The 14,346-nt window shown below is 41.0% G+C and overlaps 1 protein-coding gene across 1 annotated transcript; it reads right to left on the bottom strand.

Annotated features, from left to right (window-relative positions):
• Nucleotides 1-286: 286 nt before the first annotated feature.
• On the bottom strand, nucleotides 287-13,510 carry vtg3 (vitellogenin 3, phosvitinless). Its single transcript, XM_037114829.1, has 28 exons — nucleotides 13,471-13,510; nucleotides 12,905-12,925; nucleotides 12,655-12,806; nucleotides 11,142-11,393; nucleotides 10,900-11,061; nucleotides 10,658-10,806; nucleotides 10,415-10,565; nucleotides 10,038-10,195; nucleotides 8,388-8,553; nucleotides 8,176-8,301; nucleotides 7,838-8,056; nucleotides 6,809-7,026; nucleotides 6,593-6,690; nucleotides 6,388-6,512; nucleotides 6,214-6,294; nucleotides 5,509-5,628; nucleotides 5,197-5,386; nucleotides 4,996-5,083; nucleotides 4,658-4,843; nucleotides 4,223-4,361; nucleotides 3,962-4,130; nucleotides 2,723-2,832; nucleotides 2,545-2,631; nucleotides 1,952-2,158; nucleotides 1,494-1,639; nucleotides 1,159-1,297; nucleotides 949-1,062; nucleotides 287-697 (listed from the first exon to the last, which is right to left on the bottom strand). Exons 1-27 carry the CDS (start codon nucleotides 13,508-13,510, stop codon nucleotides 955-957), a joined length of 3,807 nt encoding a protein of 1,268 aa, XP_036970724.1. The 3' UTR covers nucleotides 287-697; nucleotides 949-954.
• Between the last annotated feature and the right edge of the window lie 836 nt (nucleotides 13,511-14,346).

Raw genomic sequence — 14,346 nt, 5'->3', positions numbered from 1 at the left:
ATACATATTGTGAGAAAAATTATGTGTGAAAAAGGTATTCTTATGTAAATCGATTTGTTTTCAAAAAAAAAAAATAGAGGAACAAATGTTTGCACCATGGAAGATTTCATGGCATGATCTGCATCAGCTTTTTTATTTATTATTTTTTTTCCCAGGGATTTCCAGGGATTTCATCAGTGCTGCTGATCATTGTCTAACTGAACGATATTGTGTGATTTTTAATAATGAGCTCAGATTATTCCTTAGTTATTGCAATGCCACACTGAGTAAGTGAAACTGAGCTTTATTAAATGTTGTTCCTGTCAAAGACAGAACAGGTTGCTCTGCATTATAATCAGAGATACACAGATTTAACACAATGTTTGGATGAACAAAGGATTTATATTGAAATAATCAGAAACAGACTCACTGAACCATTTTTTTTTGTGCCAAATGTTTTATGAGGTTATGATATTTTTGGAACATAAACCATGAATTTACACAATGTTTCATCAACAGGAGGTGATCAAATATTTACGTGCCTTCAAATGAGTGAATCAGGAAGTTTACAGGTTATTTCCAAACTGGTGACATCTGACGGATTACTGATGCATCTTTTATGATCCCCACTTTCATCACGGTGGCGAGATTTTTTTTTCGGTTGTGGCGTTCACTTTGAAAAGAGGCATCTGGCTCCCATCTGGGCTTTGTTGTCTCTCTGCAGCACAAAACATATTTTATAAAGCAAGCAAAAAATGGCACAGCTCTTTGCTTGTTTTTTTTTTTTTTTTTTTTTTGCTCATCTGCTTTGCAAAGAAATCTGTCAAAACAATCCACACACATGCACACACGCACACGCGCGCGCACACACACACACACACACACACACACAGAACTACATCCAAAAAGACGCTGAGAATTAGGATGAACATTCATTTAAGCTAAATCAAAAGGTCCGATGTAGCTCACATGTTTTCATGCCTGGCCAAAGCTGTCTATTGTTGTGTTTCTGATGTCGGGTTGAATCTCCAGAAAACTGGCAGGTGGCAGCGGAACTGGAATAGCCTGGCGGTAGACTGTATACTAATGACAAGACAGATGAAAATGACACATCCGATGTAAATACAGCCGTCAAGATGAGTTAAATATGCCGCGATGGTTTTGAAGTTGTGACTGTACCTCAGGGAATTTAATTTTCACATTGACGCTGTCTGCTGAGGCGGCAACGACCGATGCAGAAACCTCCTGCTTGGCATTTCTCTCGTGCTGCTCGGAGAAGCCGAGGAGGAAAGCCATGCCTGGGATGTAGCTTCCAATTCTGGGAAAGGCAGAAAAAGGCTCCTTTAACAACACCTGCCAGCGTGTGTCACAACTGTAAACATAAAATGTTTCCGCTATGCTCTGTAAGGCAGAGTAAGCTGCTTCAAGACCTCTTCAGATCGCTCTCCACCTCCTCCTCCGCACATTTTTACCCTCCTTGATTATGATTGCATCTTTATACCGCCTAGGCTCACCTTCTGCCGATCTCTGCCATTTGTTCAGGGATCCTGATCCACTCTACTTTGGCCTTGAGCGTTGGCTTGGATCCAGGCAGATGTGCAGTTGCACCTCTCATTGACATTTCATAGGACTGACATTCAGCTCCCCATTTAATGTGTGCCTGGAACAAACACAGGAGATCAATCAAGGGTGGGATCTCTGCAAACAAGAGCCGCGATGTGTAATGTGCAATATAACACAAGGCTTCAGACAGATCATAAAAATGAGGGTTAATGTAGAAATTCAAGCATCTTACTGTATAATTTTAGCCACTGTCTTTGAACTGGTTTAGAGGGCTGCGCATCAACTTTAAGATTTTTGACGAGCAAATCTATTTCAGTGCCGATTTTACTTTTACATTGATTGTGGTGGTATAGTCAATGTAAAAGCAAAAGCAAAAGCTAACTGCACGTCCCCGTGTGTTTGTATTTACCTTTGCCTGGGTGCGCGCATTCACAACGGTGTCGACGCACATTTTCCAGTTGGTGTCCTCTCCAACCTCAGACACAATCAGCTGTGCGTTCTGAACGTTTGCCTCCGGTGTGTAGTAGACGGCTGCATCGTATCCCTCAGGCTTCTGGTTGCCACTCATGGCGAAGGCTTTAAAACTGAGCACAGCTTCAGGTGTTGAGTTCGAGCTCTATTGAATGAGACAGAACGCAGCATGGAACACTTTAACTTAACAGGCTCGTCTGCATCATGTATTGATGATCGTATGTCACGTGTGGACTCTTGTTGTTGGGCTGCAGTGTGTTTGTGGGTCAAATCCAGAGGACAGTGGTGTTGTGGGCAAAAAAAGGCACTTTGCTTTATATGTCAGGTGAACATCCATTTATATAATGTGTTTATAGTAAAAAAAAAAAAAATCTACGGTCTTGACATGGTCCACTGTTTCGTTGCGATGATGGGATTAAGAATCACCGGCACAGCTAAAACATTTCCCATGATGACATTGCTTGGTATAAACTGCCTTTTTTAATGCAATTCGAAATGTCAGACGCTCCCTTTAGAGGATGTTCAACGTACCTCTATCACAGCGTCATGTTGGCTGCTGTGAGATCTTTCGGCACTTGAGGCTGAATCAGATGACAGGCGCACTCCCTGGGTGGCCTCCTGTAGACACGATTAAACAACGGGAGAACGTGAATGGATTGAACAGCCGAGCAGGTGCAGAGAAAACAACATTGCAAACGTAGCCAAGTACCTTGGAAAGCCTCCTCAAAGTCTCAAGCAGTTGGCGTGTGCTCATTGGGTGTCTGCTTGGTCCGGCATTCACCTCCAAGTGGATTTTGTCAACAGCTCTGACTGCCTGGACTGATAAAAGTTTACTTTCTATGTTAGCGCAGATCTCAGGAAGAAATGTATTGAGGTGGACAGATTTAACGTAAACCATTTATCAAGCAAGTTCATGAGGCACTTCATTCCTAGATCAAATAACTTTTAACTAAAGTTTCATTAACTCTAACTTTACTATTAATACATGATGGTGATTATTAAAGGGGCACCATGTAGTTTTGGAGAGGAAATGTACAATCTTTTCTATTGTAATTTTCGATATCTAAAATTATTATGGGTTAATAATACAAACTAAGAAATGTTGATCTTTTTTATAACTGAATAATCAAGGTGTTCTCAGAGGAAAATAAGGTCCCCAGAACACTGTTTGAAGCTACAAAGGTGACAGGGTCTGCCACATAAAAACAAAGTAAAACAGTATGAAACCTTGTTGAGGATTAATCATATTGTCAGTTCATATAGATAATAAACCAAGCCAGCAAAACAACTTTAGGGGCCTTGCCTTTTGTCTTACACAATGCTAGTTGTGCTGTGGTCGCAGCAGCTCTTGGTCATTTGACAAAAAAGTCACCAGATTCCCCGGATATGTAATTTTGCGACATGCGCAGTTCTGTAGGGCAGTGGCTCTTAACCTATTTTTGAGAGGTGATCCCCTCACAAAAAAAAACAAAAAAAAAAACAGTTTGGTGTTCATCAACCCATTTTAAGCCTCAGTTAAAAGCACTGGGATGTTTAACTTACAACATGCTGAAAGTGCCATGATGAAAAAAGGGTGTGTGTGTTCACAATCTGAACTTCTGTACACACTCTCAGGACAATCTATTCTAAAGCAAATTCTGAAAAAGAAAAAAAAAGAAAACAAAAAAGATCACAAGTATAGACAATGTAATGCAAAAACAATTCTCCAGTATAAAATTTGGTATTTTTCATTCTTCTGGAAATTGACTTGACCCGACCCCAGTTTGAGAACCAGTGCTGCAGGCTGAGATGTGGGGGACCTCTTGGCTTCTCCATTACTGAATCATGCGTGCTCTGAGTCAATACGCTCTTATCGACTGACAGCTCAAAATAAAGTAAAAAAAAAAAAATACTGTGCAGTGCTCAGACTGGGAAATCTCTTCTATCAGTCTGGACTTGTTGCACATACCTGGGACTACTTTCACTCCCAGGTTGGTGTAGCCCAGGAAGTAGTACAGGGGGTATTCCTCATGGTAATACTCTCTCTGCAGCTCAGACTCCACACAGATACCGGCTCCATAAATCGTACTCTCGGCACACATTCTGGCTCTTGGATGCCAGGTGTTCGGTGTCAGGAACTGTTGCATTGGAAAACCACAAAGACATTAGATTTTAAAGAATCTCAATCAGTTTATCTCCAACACCAGTCTCTGAAAGTCTGTGGTTGTACCTCATCTGACTCTGGACTCACAACTGTGGGACCCCTGCTATCGACGTCCTGATTGGAGTCCTCAGCAATGGGCATTATTGGAGTCATTTTAGCTGAGGCCAGCTCTTCGATGGTCCTGGTGACTGCGTACACATTGGAGCTGTTGATTGGAAGGCAACAATAACAATTCCAGACTCTGCATTGGCAGCATTGTGTGCACGTATTTTGCAATTGTTATTGTTTTTCAGTTTTAAATATTCTGTCCTTTGGCTGCTGTTTACTGAAGTACTATTCCCAATGGATGCTGAAATCTTTTGAAACCTCCAGATTTCAATTTTCAGCATCAGGATGTGATTCAGAATTAATAATTTTGTTCTAAACTCATTCGGAAGTATCGAAGATTAAGATTTATGCTTGTTATGTGAAGTCATTATTTCACACGACCTTCAAACGTACCTGACTCCAAAGAGAGTAAAGTCTTTCTTGCTCGGAACGAAGTCAAGTTCAAACTTCTTCTCTCTGACGTTGATCTTGGCTGTAAACTTCCAGGGGAGGGCGAAAGGCATTTTGCTCTTCAACTCAGAGCCAACCTGGAACAACTCCGTGTTGATACCATAGAAAACCCAAAAATCCTTTGTGCAGCTAAAAGAGAAGGCGTTAATTCAGAGTTCATGCTGTAAGGCAACAGTTTGAGTGAAAATAGAATGACATAACATACATATGCTGTAAATACTGCCAAAATAACACACTGGTTATGTAAGTCCTTTAAATTAGATTAACTTTTATCATTTTACCCAATAAAACCATCAGACTCCAGTGAAATTTCAGAATTCAACAGCTGTCCAAGACGTTCAGTCGGCGGTGGGTTCACAGCAGCTTTGGCTACATAAGAAAATATGTTTTCAGTGATAGTTTATATCACTTATAAAATAGAACAGTTTAGGCAAATATCTTATTTGTAAAGAGTCTGCATGCTGCTGGATTTGCCTCCTCACCATTTACAGTGATCCCATTGACGGATTCATAATATTTGCTAATCTCCAGCGGGAGACCCAGGGTGGTAGCTTGGAAGTAGCGAACCTCAAAGATTAAGAAAGGCTTCATGCGGTGCCATGATACTCCCCTCTGTAAGTTTTCAATCGTGGCCCACAGAGGGCTTTCCTTGCCTGCGGAAAGGCTGACAGCCTGCACGTGGGATCAGAGGAGAGACCACACAAAAGGATGCATGAAAATGTATTCAATTTCGACTTGAGCTGGTTCAAACATAAATTGATTATCCTCAGCGTTTTGTTTAATTATTCTCTCACCCCGATGATGTTCCGAATGAACTCTTTGTCAATATCAGCAAAAAACCACTCTTGTCCAGAGGCGCGTGAAAAGGCAGAGAGGATGGGCTTGTTGCTCGGCATAGTTTCCCAGTTCTGAAGCTGAAAATGACACAGGTACCAAAAGACATACGGGGAAAAAAAGCATATTACAGTATGGTGCTGCTGTGAAGGATCATTTTAACCCAACAATTAAAATTCAGCCATTGTCTGCTGACTACCCCGTGCTGATGGAAAGCCAGGTGAACTTTCAGAGGGAACAAAACATTTCTTGAGCTCTACAGCAAAGCAGCTTTTTAACATTCTCTTAAACAACTGAAGTCACTGGGGACTTGTTTTAAATCACGAAATGGCTCCATGCAGCTTCTTTCAAGTCTCTGAAAAGCCTCGAGGCCCCAAAGTGATTTCTTTTCAACCTGAAATCTTCACAGTAGCTTCTGAACTGAAAGTGCCAGTGTGTTCCTCATCTGAAGTGGGTTCACGAGCTCATCCATACACAAAAAAATCAACTGGATCCGACACAATTCACAATCATAAAAAATATCAATATAACCTGTTATATATTACATGTCCTATTCCTATAATGCTTTGACAACTACAAAACTTCACCAACTTTCCACTGGCGTGTGGTTGAGTAGATAACAACGGTACTTTTGCATGAGTTTAGTCTCACAGTCGTACACTCACAACATTGAAGAGAGACTGGAAGTCACCAAAGCTAAGATCAGTGCCAAACAGATCCTTAAGTCCATCTGCACGGATACCAATCTTGAAAAGAAAAAGAAGATGATTATGACTCATGACTGTTCCGACTGGTTTATCCTTACAAGACGTTTTTAATGCCAACGTGTCATCTCGTACCTCGAGCAGCTGCAGAATTCTGCCAATGAAGAAAAACTTTGACTTCATCAAGATTTCAGTGGGAAAGGCGTTTGTTGCACTTCTGAGCATGAAGACTTCTGCTGCCGTTCCAATTAGGAAATCCTCTGTGTCGGGGACAAATGCAGCTTGTTGGATTCTTAATGCGTAACAGCTGAAATAAGTGAAAATCTGTTACTGGGCGTACCATTAAACCAGTCCATGCGCATTGCTTTGCTGAAGTGATAGCTGAGACGACCGAACTTAGGAGCCAGGATCTTCGCGGCTACATTGCAGGCAGTTGAGCTGTCATAGAGAACACAGGGAAAAGAAAGTTGAAGGCTGGAGAACTCGAACAGAAAATAGAAAAAAAACAAAAAAACAAAAACGTTCAACTAAAATATAACTGCTTGGTTTAGCTCACAGGAAGAAATTCTCTGGTGTGTTGGATCTGCCAAAGCTTCTCAAGTAGGAGTACGCGAAACTAACAACATGGAGGTCCTTCTCTTCCAGGAGATGTGCAGTCACCGTGGACACCAGAGCCATCGGTGGCTTCGTGTCGAACAGGATCATGAAGGACAGCATGCGTAACTCGGTGGGAAGGTTCTTCTGCAGGAAAAGACTGATGGTGATCTCTTGGACCTGGAAACAGAAGTAATACAATGAAGAGAAGATCAGAAATGTAGCACATTCAACCACCCACCAATGAGGGAACTTCTGATGTGTTCTGGTCTCTTATTTTCTGAGCTGACGGTGAACTATGAAAGGCAGATTGTAATGTTGTAGATATAAATACAGGGAAGATGATATACCTTCAAAATTAAAAGAGAACTTGAAAATAGCATGAATCTGATTTGACATTTTCACATGATTGTTGAAAATTATAAGCTGCCACAGTGAGAAAAAAAGAAATACGGTTTTGAGCACTGGAACAGTCCACTACTACTGTATGTATGAATGCATTGTTCGTCTTCGCTAGAGAACATACAGGATACATTACCATAAACATCAGTTATATAAAAATCCATCACATAGCTGTGATAAAGAGGTATCTCAAGCAGGGGTCATCACCACTCAATAATCAAATAGACTGTTTTCACGTGGTGGCCATTTTCCTCTGATGTCACACTCAGAGTGGGAAGCTCAAATTCTGGGTTAACGTTATGTTGCTGTGTTCAAAGTTGGGAGTCATATAAACACAGGAAAGCTGACAAATGATCATTTTAGCACTTCCAGATTGATCTGCAACTGAAAAAAACTGAAGATGAGTGAAAATCTGGAGTGACGTCAGGTTAAAATAACACATTTGATAACCCGTTAGCTAACATTAGTATTCAACCATTTCCTAGTAAACGTGAACGTTTGATTACATCCGCTAGGCTTTAAATTAAATGACGACCCTGATGTAAAAGCATGTTGTATTCCTGCAGGTCCTACGTATCAGTGATCTTACGCTGTGAGGGTCTCTTGCAGCTATGAGTCTCATAGACTGTACAGCTGCACTGAGCACACTAGGCGGAAGATCCACAGGGGTGGCAGCAACACCCGGGAGGAAGCGCATGATGGTTTTAATGCTGCCTGGATGACCCGCATTCCCCAGAGCCTTCAGAGCGAGGACCATGTCCGCCTCATTGCCATTCCTCAGACTCTCCAATGCCATGTCCAGCAGCGGCTAGTAGGGATGTGAAACAAACACACAGGGCAAATTCTCACAAGCAGTGATCTACTGCATTATAATTTGCAACCTTGCTCAATTCAAAAGGAAAGCGACTGACCCATCTGTTAGATTACCTGAACAGCATTTACTGGACACGGTGAATAATAGGCACAGTGCTTGTACACCAGAGAGCCGTAGCTAAGCACCACAGTGTGCCACAGATAGGTGCTGGATTTACTGAAGGGCATGGTTAGGAACATCTACGGAAGAAAGACAGAGACATTTTGACACGATGTGGATCATTTTGAATAGGCAAGCAACTTGTCTGTGTTTTGCATCAACTCACTTTAGCCATCTCAACCAGCTCTGGAATTGGCTGAAGGTGGTTGATAGAGAGCAGAACTGCTTGCAGAGCTTCTGACGGCGACACATCGCCAGCCTGGAACCGCATTTCCAGGAACTTCAGGATCCTGGCATCGCTGACCTCAACAATCATGTCCAAAAACCAATGTCTGATAAGAAGTGAAAGAAGAAGAAGAGAGACTTAATGCAACAGGATTATCCTTCAAATAAATCAAAAATGAAAAGATAAAAGCGCGAAGGACGGGTTCAGATGTCACGTTTAATTGCACTTGTACAGGATGAAATACAAGGTGTCAGTGGCTGCCGTAATCTTAATGAGCAAGGAAAGCAGTCTTTCAGTCATCACCTCTCTGTCACCAGGCCTCAAGAGACAATAAATCTTTCATCAGCCCTGATATGCCAGGCTACATCCTTCTCGGACTAAGTGGGAGGACACTCCTCAATTAGCTATTCAGTTTGGATGATCAGTATCAGATTTCAGAAAATTGGCCTTGGACCTTTTTGCTCACCAGCTCACAATTTTTGCATTCAGACCATGCAGCACTGTTACATGTCGAAGAACTGTATTTATAATTTCTGGGTATATTCAGATTTAATCCACTGAAACTGTACATAATCTGTAGGGCAATTGGTCATAACAAGACAATCAGTTTCAAGACACTTAAACAGATGCTGTGGCTGGTAATATGCATTTGTTAAAATGTAGTTCACATATACCAATATCTCAACATGTTTCATATACACATTTTAATTCACATTTCTGGTATTCATGTCATAATCTTCATATTTTAAAGAACACATGAGAAGAGCCCCCCGGTATTTTTCATTATTATCCAACAATGAGTGACTCAGTGTAGTCAGATCTTTGAATCCTTCATTCAAATTTTCACTCAAGTAAAAGTAGAAAACAGCCCTACTCAACTGACAGCAATGGACCACATCAGGCCCAATATATAAAGTGTATAAACACTGTTTTACTGGTTTACTTATTATGATTCTATGCATCGATAGCTCGTTCTTTGTCCTGTTTCTGCTCTTTGCTGTGTGCCTGAGTTAGATATGTGACTAAAAATGGTATTTTGTCTTCAAAAGTGAAACTGAATGAACAATCCTATGTATTTTCTTTTTTTTTTACTACAGTCAGTTGCAAATGTTTAGTATGTGTGATTGAAAACAAAAAAAAAAAGAAAAGAAAAGAAGGTGCAGTAGTGTAGTCTGCTGAATATTTGTGGCCTGGTCATTATGCAGCGGAAAGGTGTCAATTCAATGATCTGTATCATAAACGGCTATTTAATTATTATCATAACCATGAATTGGTAGTTTAAACCCCTTGACAACATTTGATTTTTAAAACTGATTTTAGTTTTATATGTGAACTTTTGATATAACTAGTATATAAGCTGTTAGATAAACATAGATGAGTCAAATGTGAGTGAGAAAACCATAAAATGACTTAAATTGGAGATGCTTCAATAAAATACATGAGACAAAAATTGCAATTGAGCAAGATCCCGTAACTTTTTCACCCCAGAATTACATCTCCAGAATCATGTGGATGGCACAGTGTCATGTTATGGGGCGTCTCTGTCTTAGCCACTGAAAATGGGAACAGGCGTGACAACCAAGTCCTCACCTGTACAGTTCATTTCCTGCAAATTGCTTCCACATAGTGTCTAATCCTTCATAAGGCATCACTCTGAGAAGTTGGTACAGCTTTATAGTGACCTCAGTGGTAGCACTGTCAATGTCGTATTTATTAGCCTCAGCCAGGTGTTTGATCATCTCAATAGCCTGCAGAGAGGAACGGAGAGTTTTTAAAACAATAAATGATCTTTTGACATTTCCAAGAAGATAGAACAATGATAACACGTTTTCGATAACATGTCGGAATGTCATTGACTTCTTATTTCTATATTGATTTACATTTAGTTGTATCCTGTTGCTTTCTTCCAAAAATATGTCATCATATGTGGCAGTGATATTTTATATATACAATGTAAATATTATTACCTTTGGCACTGGGTCATCCAGGTTCTGCATCATGATGGGGACGTTAGCTTCTGCATTCACAAACTTGTAAACAAGGTTGCCCTTGCTTTCCATTGGCCCATACGTGACGGCTCTGGCTGTGTCGCTCACGCCGAGCAGCACCATTTCCTTCCTGCGGGAGAAGTTATTTAAAGCATCCGGTTTGTACTGCAGACAAGCCTTGTGGATGAGCAGGCGTAATGTGCAGATATTTTCTTGTCTTACATTGCTTGCATCTTGAAACTGCCGCCCTTCACGTTGAAGGGACTGAAGTGCTGTCGCTCCAGGCCGTGAGCCTTGGTAATGAGACCTCCCTCGGCTGTTGGTTTGACGGTGTAAACATATCTCACTGTTGAGATGACGGATTCACCTCTCTAGATTGGAGGACACGCAGAAATAGCACAGGCTTTTGTTTTGATTTTATTCATACTTATAGAACGTGATGCATGTGGGGAGGATAAACAGACCTGTTGGGAGACTTGGTCGAGCACAGCTGTAGCCATTCCCCTGTAGATTGCTGCTTTCTCCCTGCAGCCACCGACATCAACAACCTGAGTGATGGTCATGTCCTTCGTTTCTGTGTCTTCCTCGATGGCATAGTTACTCTGACACTTGCCGTGGATGCCAATCTACAACGACAATTAAATCATGGCATTTATTATCCAGTTTCCACTGATGATGTGCTGAGATTCATGTATTTGTCACCAACCTCCTCGAGCTCATACACCCTCTGTGTGGTCTTGACAGTGACCTGGAGGAAACCCAGGATCCCTCTCACAATGTTGACAACAGTGTCAGAAACATCAGCAGGGGCGCGGATGTCACCGACATGTCCACTGGCGTAGTCAAACATGAAAGGTTTGACGAGCTGGGCAGCAATACGCCGGGAGAGCTTTGGGGACGCATCAAAGCCGTTCTTCCCCGGGAAGCCGTTGAACTCCTCGAAGGCCAACTCAGAGACCTTTGAGCCAGAGACAGAAACAAACAGATGTATAGTTGCTCATTTGTTTAGGTGTAGTCTGCATGGAAACAGCCTCATTCTCTGCTCAAATTCATCTCAGATGAAAGACAAATTGAATGCGTTGCTTGGTAGAAGTGGACACGAAAGACAACAGAGGGCTGAAAGTATACATTTTCTCTGTGCTCATCAGTGAAAGAGTTAAGATTTCAAGAGGTGGTCCTACGAGCATGATTTGTGACATCAAAAATAGTTTGGAAGCCAATCTTGGTCCAATGTCAGACACATATGCCTTATGATATGCCTTAAAATAAGTGTGGGGGGAATCTTTAAAGCTTATGTTACTATATATATGGATACTTTTTGAAGTTGTTGCTGCTATTTGGGTCCAGGTCGAGGGTTTTTCATTTGTCTTAGAGAGACCTAATGATAAACAGACGGTTTGAGGTTAGATGAAGATTGAGGACTAGATTAAGATCCTTAGGCAGGAACCTGATCTCTTCTCCTCCAAGCTTATACCTTAAGACAAGAGGGGGCTGAGTGTTTGCTGTGAGGGCTTCTTGGCTGTGGAACTATTACCATCATCTAACTGACTACTGACCAACCCACTAACCACATCGGCATCCTCTTTTGAATCGCTAAGACCTATTTTCGTTTAAAGATTTCCCTGTAAAGATGTTGAAATGTTTTGTTTAAATTTTTTTTTAAAATACTTTTTATTATGGTTTTTAATCATCCATTCTTTTTAGCTCTATTTCTCTCTAATTACTTTTACGCAGATTTTGATAAGTGCTACAAAAATAAATGTGTTATTTATTTCTTTATCTATGTACTTATGATGTCCTGATTTAATGCAAAATATGAAAAGGCTTAGGAGGAAGAAGTGATATTCATAAATGTATTGTACTACCAAACCCTTTGTCCAGTAAAAAGTGTCTGTTCTCTCCTACTATCAGTATTGTATTGGCCTTTCTTCAACAAATATTTGAACACTGCATTTTATGAATACTGTGCAACCTCAGGGTGGGAATAGAGAATATTATGGGTGCTGTAAGGGCCCCTTTTTTGCTTGAGTCCCTTCCCTTCCCTCCAAAATGTCTGTGAACACCCCTGCAATAATGATGCTTCCAGTATTTTCTAGAGTTTTTAAAAGCATCTGTCTGTGAATGGAAGATGACAGGAAGGTACTGGACATTGTTAATGCTACACTGCGCGGTCGCAGTTGTTTGAGGCATTCTGAGAACATTTGTATTGTCACTCTTACCTGAAGGACAAATGTTTGTGCAGATGCACCAACAATCTTCACCCTGCATGTCATTCTTACACCAGACTCTGCAAGGTTTGGCATGCCAAGTCCAAAATTCACCGTTCCCTCATATTTGTACTCATAGGTTTTCCTGGGGTTCAGGCCGAGGTCTGAAAGGTTTCGGTTTACAAAGTTAAAAGTCATTTCACATGTTGCATATGGAAAATATTGGTTGTATGACTTATAGGATACCAACAGAAAGTCTCACCATAACGAAGACTTTGACATGCTAGAAGAATGAAAAGGTTGAACACAGTGTCAGCATTAGAACTTTAAAAAAAAAAAAAAAATCATTTTTGATTTGATTAATTTATGATCTACAAAACACTCTACTCTGAGGGAGAACACTTCTTTTCAACATGATCCCACAACATTTAAAAATGAGAAGAGTAAAATCTTTAAAAACACATTTTCACAAGTATAAACTAACCCAAACAATAAACATTCATGTGAAGAATGACAAAAACAGATCGATGGCTAAAGAAAATTCCATTATATTCCATAAATGATACGTGACTCACTTCAAAGTTGCTCTTCTTTTTATTATTCATGCCTCATATCACATATTATTCACGACTGATCAACTGCAATTAGATTATTTTACCTCTCTGCTCCTACTTAAAAGGTAGAATACATTTAAATTGCACAAATACACCAGAGAACAAAGCAGTGAAAATAATTCAGTCAACCTCAGGATTATGGGATGAAAGCTTTGAAGCTGCATTCAAACCCCTCTGTAAGTAAACACAATAGGAATGAATCAATGAAACTTACTGGCCAGGGCCACAAGGCAGCAGATGAGGAGCCCCTGCATGGTGAGCCTGAGAAGTAGAAGCTAATATTTGCAGTTACTCCTTTATATACCAGCGTTTACTTTGATTGGAAGAAATTGGCAGCATGGAGCCTTGTGGGCAGGACAGAGGTCTGGTTTGGAGAACTAGCGCAAAATAAACAGCCGCCGTCAGAGCCATGTTGACCGGTGACATTGTCACTCTGACAAGTCTCACAGAGGTCAATACATAAGAGATAGCCAACTCTATCTCTCTATATCTACTCTATTACTGTGCAAATTCAGCTGAAAATCATTATAGCTCAGAAAAAAAAGATATAGCCTTTTGGAGAAATGTGTTGTGTTGTTGTAATCATTCACAAAATGATATAAACAAGTTTTGCGCAGCTGAATGAAGGGATAAACCCGGTGGGACCCATGCGATCCACTAACCCAGCCACGTGCAATGAAGGACAAAAGACACGATGCAGCTTGGTTTTCTCTTTTATTTCCTCAATATCAGTGCCACTCCTGGCTTTCAAATTTCCTCGCTGTCTCCTGGCATCACAAAGCTCTCCTCCTGGACATGACAAAGTCAAACAGAGTGGTGAATCGCTGCTCTTCATGCTGATTTCCAAAGTGTGCCACGGCCTAAAGCGCTCCAATGACGTCCCGCTTTAGACGTGCAGTTCGAGGGTGATGACATCAAGCAGCAATCAGCTGCGCCACTGCCTTTCCGTCTGTTAGGAGATTGCACAGCGCAGGAGTCGCTTGTGTAATCACACTTAAGGATTCTCTCAGCCATCGTACCTCTTTGATTTTCACGCTTCAGTTCACTTCCAGTCAGAATCAGCCACAGAAACAGTTGGACTGTTTTAAAT

This window comes from Acanthopagrus latus, chromosome 11, assembly GCF_904848185.1.
Source record: "Acanthopagrus latus isolate v.2019 chromosome 11, fAcaLat1.1, whole genome shotgun sequence".
NCBI classification, from domain to species: domain Eukaryota; kingdom Metazoa; phylum Chordata; class Actinopteri; order Spariformes; family Sparidae; genus Acanthopagrus; species Acanthopagrus latus.
Note: the sequence above shows the minus strand (reverse complement) of the source record. Positions and strands in the feature narration are given on the sequence as shown.